Source organism: Nothobranchius furzeri, chromosome 1 (assembly GCF_043380555.1).
Source record: "Nothobranchius furzeri strain GRZ-AD chromosome 1, NfurGRZ-RIMD1, whole genome shotgun sequence".
In the NCBI taxonomy this organism is placed as follows: domain Eukaryota; kingdom Metazoa; phylum Chordata; class Actinopteri; order Cyprinodontiformes; family Nothobranchiidae; genus Nothobranchius; species Nothobranchius furzeri.
In genome coordinates, this window is record NC_091741.1 from 76,904,741 (window position 1) to 76,916,910 (window position 12,170).

The 12,170-nt window shown below is 38.8% G+C and overlaps 1 protein-coding gene across 1 annotated transcript in view; it reads right to left on the reverse strand.

The window, feature by feature from the left end:
- Nucleotides 1–5,082: 5,082 nt before the first annotated feature.
- elovl6 (ELOVL fatty acid elongase 6) overlaps nt 5,083–12,170 on the reverse strand; it is a 42,372-nt gene continuing 35,284 nt past the window's right edge. Inside the window, exons 2-4 of the mRNA XM_015950563.3 lie at nt 9,295–9,426; nt 7,610–7,761; nt 5,083–7,104 (exon numbers count right to left, since the gene is read on the reverse strand). Coding sequence (XP_015806049.1) covers nt 6,662–7,104; nt 7,610–7,761; nt 9,295–9,426 — 727 coding nt within the window. The 3' untranslated portion in view covers nt 5,083–6,661. The remainder of the gene's footprint in view (nt 7,105–7,609; nt 7,762–9,294; nt 9,427–12,170) is intronic.

Below are 12,170 nucleotides of genomic sequence, written 5' to 3' on the forward strand. Positions count from 1 at the left end.
ACCCTGCTCATGTTTCCAAGAGTACTGTTGTGTGCAATAGATTATGTGTTTGCATTGAGTTGTGTTACAGTAGTGTACATGCAGAATGTTCTATAGATTTATACTCTTCATATGAAACTCACAAATCTAAATGCCTAATCCTCTGCAGAGATCTAAGAAGATCCGTAACTGTAAAGTTTCTAAAAATGGGCAAATTGGCAGTTATGAAACAAAGAACCTTCTCACAAATTGAGTATTGTGTTTTCAGTTGTTTTGCTGTAGTGTGTAATCATGTGTATAGTGTTTACATTTTTGAAAGCTTCGAGCTGCTCTTTTGGTGTGAAAGTTTGAGTTTTGAAGTGAGAAGGTGTGGTTGTGTTTATGTGGTTTTAGAAAAGGGTGTTGTGTTTAGACATTGGGGAACAAGGAGGAAACGTTTGTGAAATGTGTTTTAGCATTTGAGAAAAACTGTAATAAAAGGCATATTTGTGTAGCATCAATCTAACAGATTGTTTACAGATAATCTCCAGAAATATGCCTATTTTATGAGAAAATAAATGCAATATGTACATTTTTGATCACTAACAAAACCAACATTTCATCCCCTAGGGGAATGAACTTGTTGGTCTGAGCAGTGATGCCTGCTTTCTGTCAGTCACTTAGCACATGGATTTACTTAGTTCAAATAAAGTACAAGCAGATGATGATGCACCTCTTGGCAGCATCACCCACAGCCTGTCAGAACAATAAATACAGCTGTTTGACAGCATTACCTAAGCATTCACTCGTTTGAGGCTTAGAACTAAATCTAAATAAAAACTATAAAAATATCTAAATAAAGCCGGTGAGATATATAATTTTGACTGAAATCAAATAAAATGCAGACTCCTGTCTCTGGTCAGTCTGATAGTACAAATTTCCCCTCTTCATATTATTCAAATCCATTGTTAATCACAGATAATCCCATATCCCTCAATAATCCCTTGTGTAGACACAACAGTGTCGGACGGAGATTTATTACATGTCTGATTTGTACCTTCTTTGCGCTACATGGCATTCTATATTTCCTGACAAATAAATAATAAGTCAACAGTGGCTAAATCAATTATTTTTGAATGATTGACTTTTGAACTGTGGTCTGTAGAATGATGCCATCAAGGAGGCGGGGATTTTAAAATATGAAGGGGATTAACTCCCACCTCAGCTCCCCCTCCCCTTCTGGAGGTTGCTGAAAGTGCTGGCCAGGCCCCCTGAAAATGATTGTTAACCAAATAATAATAATAATAACAATAATAATAACAACAATAATAATAATAATAATAACAATAACCATATTAATATATGGTTAAAGATTATCATAATTGCAGGGCTGTGTGTGTGTGTGTGTGTGTGTGTGTGTGGTGAGGTGATGTGAGGGGGTTTAAAGGTGATGTGAATTGTATCAAATACATGCTTATAAATCATTGCTTCATACAGTTAAAAATGTGTAGTGGGATAAATTTAGTTACCTTTTCCCTTTCAAGCACTTTGCTTTAAATTCTGTTTTTGACTAGTTTCTTGTCTGTCTCGTATCTTCCTGCATCTCCTCTCAATCCTCCAGAAAATAACTTCCTATTTTTTCACCTCATGAGCAACTTTTAAACTACCCGGTAAGTAGTTCAAAGGGAACACTTACACACTATGCAGTCGCGCCATTGAGGTGAAGTCACTGCAGCACAGGTTTCAAGCTTGGTTTATGCTTGACGCATTCACTTTCCGCTTGGTGATGCGGCTCGCGGATGGAACACACTTCACAACTCGCAGCGTTTATGGTTCATGCGGCTCGTCTCTGCGGTGAGCCAATATTCTCCCAAACTGAACGGGGCAGCATGGAGCTCTACGGCATGCATCCAACACTACACCATAGTAGAAGTAGAAATGACTGTTTACAACATGGCATTCCAGCATTTTTAACAGCGTCCTCGTCTTTTCTGACAGTGCGAGCTATTTATCTCCAAGAATTATTAACAACATGTTGATCACGGTGATCTTTGAGAGCTGAATCATACAAATGTCTGTATTTACGAACCTCTGCCATACTAGTTCTTGCCGGTCCGCCATGTTTTTCCGCATCCGACCGCCCGCGTGATTAGAAAATTTCCTAGGTGCGCGTTGCGGAAAGTTTGGGCTGTGCGGAGACGCGGTGGAGGGGTGTGGTTGTTAAAATGAAGCAATTTCGCCGTGCCCGGAGCCGTGCGGATCTCGCGGACGCGTCAAGCATAAACCAACCTTTATTCTCCACTGCAGCAGAACATGTCAAGTACAAATAAAAGACAGGAAGTACCAGAAAATATGAGCAGACATGAACAATCATGTGTCAATTATATTTTTAAGTAGCACCACTTTGAGAATGTTACTGTGGCCGTGTGTAGGATGCCGCTGCCTGGAGCGCATTAACATTCAGCACTCTCCACCCTCTCTGCTCCAGACAGTCTCGGTAAGTTGAGAGTCCATATAAATATTGTAATATAGGTAAAAAAATTTATCATTTTTCGAGCTTCCCCTGTGTGTGTAAGTTGAGGGCTTCTAGCATGGACATAATTTTCACTCTAGAAGTTGGGGGGCACGGGGGGGGGGGGGGGGGGGGGGATCTTTACAGTATGCTCTAATGGGAAACAGGCTTCAACATAAACGGTTGTTTTCTGCTTGGTCCTAGAGCTCAACCAGTGTCAAATTAATATAGCGTAATATTGTTTTTGGATGGTAAAAAGTGCAGGGGTCAATACTTGACTTTGGAAAAAGTGGGGGGGACATGTCCCCCCTGTACCCCCCCCCCCCCCCCCCCCCCCCCAAAATTACGTCCATGGCTTCTAGTGAAGCCAAGCAATCTTTTGGGGGAGCTGGGCTCCGCTTAGCCCCCCCATAATTCGCACCTTGGCGTAACAGCAGAATTTGTTCTCCCCAGCGTAGCTTCTACCACTCGGGCAGATTGATAATGGTTTTTCTCCATGTTTAATGCTCCTTCATTTTTCCTGGAAGAAGGATGCAAAACTTGCTAAACTTAGCCATTTTTCATCTTCTTCTTCTCCTTGTCTGGTTTGACAATGTAATCTTTGTGAGACTAGCAGTCATAGTCTTATGTGTTTTCACACAAAACCTAAAGTAGCTTTTGCTTCCTGTCGAAAATAAGCACCTTCTTGGCATAAAAATGTGTCTTTAACCCTTTGATGCATAATGGTCACTACAGTGGACAGGTACTCAAAATTGTTATTTATTTGTTTTTGCTATTAAGCACAGCTGTTGAAGACTTTATTGCATTTGAGCCCCTTCCGTTTGGACTTCAGTAAGCCAAGCCAACATATTTCATGCTCAGAATGCTCGCTGCCCACTGAGGTGGACATGTAATAAATTATTTGTAAATTATAAAATCTTACAAAAAAACATTTGTTGAAATTTGTTTCATTCACACCTAAAGACGAATGAAAAAAATTGTTAAAAAAATCATGGTTGAAGATTTCATAATTCATGCATCAAAGGGTTAAGATTCACTAACGTATGTTAAATCAACAGCACATATTAAATGGAATGAGAGCATTAGTTTTATCACTCCAAAGACCCCCAGTCCTATTTTTGACAGTAGGGGACACATGGACTGAAAGTAGATGGGCGTGACTTGAGCTTCCCATTGAGTTAGTATTTAAGCTAAGTATATGCATACATGAATACATAGACACCTCATTGGGTGCTGGAAGAGGTAACAGTGTCGCCACCATATTGGGTGGGTCTCCTCACTCTCAAAACCCAACCGGAGTCAACGCAGCGTGGACAACTACGCCCCTTTTTTGCACAGCCTAAAGTTGCAACAACCAGCATAGTTTTGAAAACGGACCACGTGGGACTTTTCTAGCCTACATGTTGGGATTGTATATTTTAATTTCATTATTATTCATTTTAGGTAATTACAGTATTTATATTTTACCTATCATGCCTCAGTAGAAAAAAAAATGCACTGGGGGCAGATGGAGACCCATCTAAGATGGGCAGCGCCAGTCCATTGGGCGTCTACGTATATGATGCCTGTGGGTATATTTACTAAACTGCTTCAGCGTGTCACCCCACAGTCCATGCTGGGAACTGAAGTGCATTCTTGTTGATTGACAGCAACTCTGGTCAATGTTTTAGGCTCTGGTAAATTATTTGTTTTGCTGTAGTGGCCGGGGTAGGGACTTAGGGGAAATATAACTTTCTAGTTTAGTTCACTTTATATCATAGAACAGGGTCAGACAGTCAAATGTAAACATGTTTAAGTTACTGTTTTTAACCACATTCCCCAGCTTTAATAGAAATCAGGCTGACTGACATGTCACAAATAACTGAAAATTACAACTACAAAAATGTTACTGAAGTACTTACATTGAATTATTGGTTTGGTCCCTTAGAAAAGATGACTATTTTTGCCAAAAAAGTGAATAGATTAGGTTTATATAATGATTTTAAGACATCCAAAGCACCTCACACTTATCCTGGGGCAGGCTGACAGAGGCAAGGCTGCCCTTTTGCACCATCAGGCACTCTCAGCCACCATCAATATCCACACATGCAACATGGGGTCAAGTGTCTTGCCCAATGACACAACAGCAAAGAGACTAGGTTGGAGATGGGTTCAAACCTACTCACTGATCATTTTACCCAAATAATTAGTGATGCACCAATATGAAATTGTTGGGCCAATACCAGTATTGATATCACTGTTATGGCCAATAACCATTATTTGTCGATTCCAATAAACTGACATTAATGCTTCTAAAATCAGCAGATTTTGTATAGAATGCAAATGATTAGCTGAAGTTATATTATGTACACACACCACATACATTTCTGCTTCTGAAATGATTACAATCACTGTCACTAAACAAACACACATCACCCCCTCACCCTCTGAAACAGATAAGCAAATGGAAACAAGATGGAACAATTATCAGTTGCTAATATCCACCAATTTTTCGGACCAATACCGATGTTTAAAAAGTGACAAACATCATCAGATACAGATATATTGTGCATCCATACAAATAATGGCCAAAAAGATGAAGCTAAAAATAAAATCATACACTTATGCACAAATTGATTTTTATTAATGTTTTATTTCTTTCATGTAATTTCTGGTAAGGTCATTTTCACATTGTTTTGCAAAGATAGATGAGTAAATATTTGATGAATCATATTTGGTGATTTAGCAAAAGATAGACCAGAACCCCAAGAGATTTGACAACCATGTTTGTAATGTTGATTTTAACAAACCAAAACAGTTCTTCAAAGCACACAAAAGATTGTTGAAATAAATTGAGAGAAATGAGAAACTTGTGTTTAAGTGAAATCCCCACTGTCGAAGAAAGGTTTTCATTGCTGCTACTGAAATATCTAAAGCAGTAATCACATACTTGCCTTTCTACAGTTACTAGAAAAACTGCAAGTTTGGTTTCAAATGTGTTTAATTGGACAAGGAATGCGTGAATGAACCCGGGACGGTGTAGACAGGGGGGAAAAAAAACAGATCACAGGCATGTCACATGTTCACTTTGTTCATACATTTTTCAGCAACAGTTGTTTTCTGACATTAATATAGTGCAACTGCACAACAGACACCATCAGGACACATTACTATGTTTTAATACAGCAGATTTAGACAGTATGCTTTGTTTTTATTTTATTTTTTTGTTAGTTTTTTTCCCTTTTTGCTACACACAAATAAGTCTGTACTTCATCTAAAACTTACGTGTCCAACAGACAGGTTTTCTTCACTTCAACACAAAGGAGAACGTCAGGTCATTTTCCATTTGTGGTTGGCAACTTCAGCAAGGTCGACAAGTGGTGAAGCAGGGCACTGCCAGGATCCATTTCCAACCATGGCCAGGTGCAGTGCACTCATCTGTACATCAGCCAGTCCAATCAGCTTCATTCTGCCACTCACACTTTATATTTTCAATACACCAACTGCTTTAGAAGCAGTTCAGCCATACTGTAAACTGGAGCAGATGTTAAACATGTCTACTTCATCTTGATATGCATATTATAATCAGAGAGAGATAGCCAAAAACCTGAGAAAGTTATTGCAATTTGCAATATAAGACACTGACAACACAGTGCCCCCTCACCCAATCCGCTCATATCAACTCCTAAAGCTTCATTCGTTCACCGGCAGCTCAAACCTTTTCTTGTTCAGGTCAAACTAATATATAACAAACACTGAAAACAGACAGACAAAACTTGTGTTAGTGCTGACACCATCCATCTTTAGATGTACCTTATTTTTTCATCTCAATAATAAATAAAGGTTTTTCTGACGTTTGTAATCAATTATGATTTCATCATCTTTTAAATAAAAAAAGAGGTTTTAAACGTAATTCCAAAAGGAAACTTAAACTTCAGGAGCACGACTCATGATGGCTTTTCTACATGGTGGTGCTGCTTCCTCAGGAATCCTTGGAGGGAGACATCACCTTCAGTGAGGGCTTCTTAAATCTGCACATTATGAGTAATGCACAAGAACAACAACCCTCCCACCCACCCGCTCAAAACCCTTTGTCATAATTTTCTCACCCCAGCCTAAAACTTCTCAAGTCCCTCACTCCCTCTCTAAATTTCCAATTCCTTTTATAATTTGTTTAACCATCTCCCTCCTTCCTGTACCTTGGGCATTCCTCTAATTGCTTTTCTTGCTGACAGTCGTAGCAGATGACTTGGACTTGCCAACGTAGGCTTCAAAGAAAAACTGGACAAAGAGCACAAAGTAGCTGAGGTACATGAGGGAGGACCACACAATGTTCTCCATGTGGGATGGACACTCTTGGCCCTGCTGCATCCACGAGTACACCAGGTAGTTGACCACGCAGCCCATCAGCATCTGGGTGATCTGGGTCAGTGTAATGAACATGGCGAACTTGCGTGACACTTTGAAGCCGGCCGCCCGCAAGGCGTAGTATGAGTACATGACGGCATGGACCAAGTAGTTCATGGTCATGAACCACCCGCCTCCAGCCACCATGTCTTTGTACGAGTACCAGGAGTAGAGCAGCACAGTGATGTGGTGGTACCAGTGCAGGAAGATCAGCTTCTGTTTCCTCAAGACGATGAAGAGCGTGTCACCTGCATGTGGGAGAGCGGACGTAAACGGGACAAGAAAAGATTCTCAAATATGCAGATGATTCAAAACTATGATGACATTAGAAAAAATAATAAGTATTAGGCTTCTAATCTTTCTCTATTAAGAAAATGTAAAAGAACAAAATAAAGAATTGCTATATTTAGATCCACAAATTGTTTATGTAATATTTAGTTTATGTTGTTTGTCTAAGTGTTGGTTTGTTAACACGATGAGAAAAAGAAGTAATGGACTGATTAGTATGAACACTTCACCTTAAGTATGTCGTGAGTAAAATTAGAAGGGATTAACTTTTGCGGTCCAACATGATCCGGACCCAGATCTGGATTAAGGATTGGTCTAATTCAGCCAAAGTGGAATTATGTAGACTCAGAGAGTTCTTGTAAGGACATGTGCCATCCTAAACTTAATGCCTTTTGGGACCAATTTCTTGATTTTTACAAATGCTTGTAAGATTCATGATTACACCAAACAATCAGAGTTCATTACCCAGTTCAGGCGCTTTACTAAGAACAAAAGCATACGCCCAGAACTTGCTGACTGGCCCGTTGTAGAAGCTCTGGTCACAAACTGACTGTTTAAGTCCTTTGCTCATCAGGATGAAAGTCATGTAGCTCCCAGTACGAATGGCACCAAATATACTGAAAAGAAATACAATTAGAATGCCAACAGTATAAATATTATGTTATGATGTGCAGATTTTTTATATCGATAATACCAAATACAAATATAACTTCTGTAATGAAGTTAATTTACATCTAATTAAGGACCGTGAGACATTAAGATTGCATATCGAGTATGAAATCAATCTTACGGACCACTGAGTTATTTCACCAGAAGACTGGAACTTTTTATTGTAGGGATTTGTAACACTTTGTATTAACAGAGACTAGAGAAGAGAGAGAGTCCTTTAAATGTTTAAGATGATTTATTACTAAATAATTTAAACAATTTAAACAACTAACTAACTAATGATGGATGGATCTGTTTGAATGAGATGTGAGATGGATGGTGTGTGTGAATCGTATTATTATCAGAACTCTCGTATCCGGAGAAGCAAGTCTGAGTGAGGGATGATGCTTTGCTTCTAATTACGATCAGAGTTTGACCGGAGTTTCATAAACACATGAGACACCCTATTTGTCGCATCCACACATACCCTCAATGAGACCTCCTGTATAGATCCAGAATGCCAGGTCCTCGGACCCTCCTTTCGGTACTGGAGCCAGTGGTACAGCGTCAACAGTACGACAAACTAGTCCTTGGACTGTCTCCAGGTAAAAAGCGACAGGTGGTTCAGAACGTCAAAAGGGACCTTCCTTGGGTCAGTGCGTTCAGCTTTTATTCTGAAAGGAACCGTTTCTTGGTTGGTAAAATGCAACAGATTTTTCCAGCTTGGTGGCTCTCAGCTTAAAAAGGGAAGTCCGGATGGCCGGTCCGATACTCCGCTTAGCATGCGGTGAACTCCAGTGAGATCTTGAGAACTGAACTAAGATGGCGTTGGAACTGGTTTTATTAATCTGGATGTTTTGAATTCTGGTGGAATCAACGTTGGCAGATTTATAAACGCCACAGAGACTATGCCACTCTTCAGACTAGGAAGGTTCTGATTGGATCAGTAACAGCAATGTGTCCTCGTTTGCATTACGTGTATCAGTGTGTCTAGTGAACTAGATTGAAGTCATTTACTTATTAAAGCATATTAATCATAACATTGTTATTTCACAGATCGGTCAGCATTGTATTATTGACTAACACTTGTTTTGATTAGCTTTATTAAAAATATAGTTCTTTGATTTAATAAAAGAAAAGAGTCCTTTGTCTTCTTCTTCTCTTGCTGGAAAGTAAACAGTTTTAGAAGCAAATGCATGACCTTGAGGCAGTCTCATGCACTCGAGCACTGTGTCAGAGGCAGAGAGAGGATTAAATAACCTTGGTGGAATAGCTCCTTAGTCACGTTACACTTCCTAGTGGTAACATTCCAAATTTAACACAAAAGACAGAAAATCAGCATTAATCACTCATTTAAAAAATTAGAGAACAATATACTGTACAAGTAAACCTCAAAGAAAAGGTTTAATAGGTAACTGATTATCACGACATAATCAGACAGACTACATCAGCTCCTCACATGACGTAAGTCAAGTTTAATTAACCTGATGGAACTGTTTTACCTGAATACAGCTAGTGTGAGAGACCATAGCACCAGTGGTTTCCTCAACTCAAACTTCTCCCTTTGTTTCATGACATGACGCCCCCCCAGAATACAGGCAGCATAGAGAGCAGAGTACAGGAAGGACTTCTTCCTGTAAAACACAAAAAGAAACAACACAAACTTTTATACAACATCTATATGGAAGCTGGAGACTTGTATTAATGCTACAATGGCAAGTTTGCAAAACAAGCTAGCTTAAAATATTTATTATTGTGGAGACTTAAAAAAACTAAACGAAAATAAATAAATAAATAATCTAAAGATCTCCGCCAATAACCAAAACCAGACCAAAAGAAACCATTGGACCATCCGGTTGTCGGTCTCGCCAAACCGCAGCACTTTCCTGGGTCCCCCATTCATTACGCACCCTAACCATTAGCAACTCCACCACTTGGCAGAGGTCCTGCAGGCTGTGTTATTTTCGGAGATAAAACATTAATGTTACAAAGAGAACAGAGTCAAAATGTCAGGAAATATGAGTCCAAATCCTGTCATGTTCATTGACTTTCTCCTTCAGCTGACTATACTTCACGGAATGGGCACATCCGAGCTTTTTTCCCTAGAGTACGACTTACAAGGAATTTATTCCTACTAGAGTCCACTGCAAATGTATTGATATTAAACGAGTGATGCACATCTTTAAAAAATGTGAGCTAAATAGGGCAGAGCATATTGTTATCAGTGAGTAATTTAGATTTGCAGAGGATGAGTCACCTTCCAGTTTAGTGCAGCTTTCCTGTTCCTTCATTTTCTTCACACTTTTCCAACTTTATGCTGCATCTGTTGTGTCTCAACACATTTGCACTTCTTTCTGCTTTCTACTGACAGCAACTTAAGAAGTAAAAACAAAGATGAAAATAGATGTGGTCTAATAAATGATAAAAGACTGCCTGATTAAACATGACTTCCTCCATTTTCTCAGCTCAGCTCAACAACATTTTCCGTTTCCTGACTCATGGCATGAGAGGAACGTAGCATCTGCCAGCACAGTGAAATGACTGAGCACCAGCAGATGAACGAGTGGGAGAGAAACATTCTTTCAGATCAGAATAATGCCTCTCAAATAAACAGAAAGCAAGCACGCACAGACCTCCTCTGAAGAACAAAGGACAACACATTATGGTCAAAGTCAAAAGAAGCTGCTATTATAGAATCACTGCAGAATGACATCACTATTTCTCAGCTACAAAAGGAGGAAAGAACACACTAGAAAGTGGCCTACATATTGTTGTGTAGCTGGAGGACAAGCTATTTTAGTATTCACCTTCAGTGCACTGCCATCTAAGGGCAAAGGTTAAAGGTTATTAATGTTATTATATGTTCTGAGCTTTCACTGTGTAGAGCACTGACTCAGGTGCCTACATAATATAATGAGATCATGCGCTGATACAGATTTTGCATGATAACCGCATTTGGCATCTGCACAGAGGGAAACAGGATTTATTTAGGTGTGATGCGGTCAGAAAATTAGTCTATAAGACACAGAAAGTGTCCTACAGTTCATTTCTGAGTCATGAATTAAATAGTGAAAACAGGGTTTACATAATTATATGTTTATATGATTATGGTGAACATAAAGGTAGTGAAGCAGGTACATGTTTTGAAAAGAGATGATTTCCTAACTTGAAATAACAAGCTGGATGCTTTTGATTCAAAAGAGTACATTGTGCATTGAATAAGTGTTGCTCCATCTACACAAATGGTCAGAAACGAGGTCAGAATTTCAATATATTGCACTACAGTTTTATAAAACGCTATTTGACCCATGCTCTAATTTGCAATCAAGATTCAAATTCAACTACAATTGTGACAGAAACCAGGACAACACCTGTTGTTGGTGTGAGTCATGGCTGAATCAACACATTTATAAACAAAATGTCCTAATAAAATTATATCAAACAACCAGCAGAAGTCAGTGATCCATGCTTTGAAATTAAACCTGAGACATAATTATTCCAGTCTTGCTAGAATTCAGATATATATATATCTTCTATTTCACAAACCAAAATTGTTAAAACAAAACAAAAAGTTTTAAAACCTTAAATTCATTGGGTGTCATGTGGACTGACAATTTGGCCACAGCTGCTCAAGCACTAGACTCAGTTTTAGGGATTTCTCTATAACAGAATGTAAACTGGAGTTTATGTGACGACCAACTGAAAAACAAGCAAAAGTGGAATAATTTCAAAGAGATGTCTCTGAACTATTTTAGTTCAACAGGGATGCATCCTTTCTGGATACAGCCTGTCTCTTTTAACCCTTTGGCCAGCTCAAAAATGACACACTTTAATGAGTACTTCTGCAACCACAGGGTCTATTTGATAACTTCTGGTCTCATTTTAAAGTGAACTCTTGTGTGATTTGTTGAGATGTGTAAATATCCGTATATGTGTTATTGAAGATCTAACTGTCTGAAAACTGCTTTAATACGTCTGTAAAAAACTATGATAGGCATTAATGACAGTGCCTTTTCAAAAACCTTAAGGTATAAAATATGTTTTAAAATCAGTCAACTAACCAAAACTGTGTTCCTCTAAATCACAAATTGTCTTTTTATATCTTTTCTCAGCTCCCTGTCATGCAGCAGGTGACAAATATTGCACCAGTGTGCAGCTTTTCTGTAAATGCTCAGTGATGTCTGGATGAAGACTTAGCAGCTACTGATTCCTATTCCAAATCAAAGACAATTGTAGCATGTACTAAACCGGGATGCATGGAAATATCTATACACTGAAATATTGCAAACATTTTTTGAATTATGATACTAAACTGACATGCGAACATTTACTTTAATTCTTTGGTAAGATGCAATTCAAATTCTGTCTGCAAGGTGTC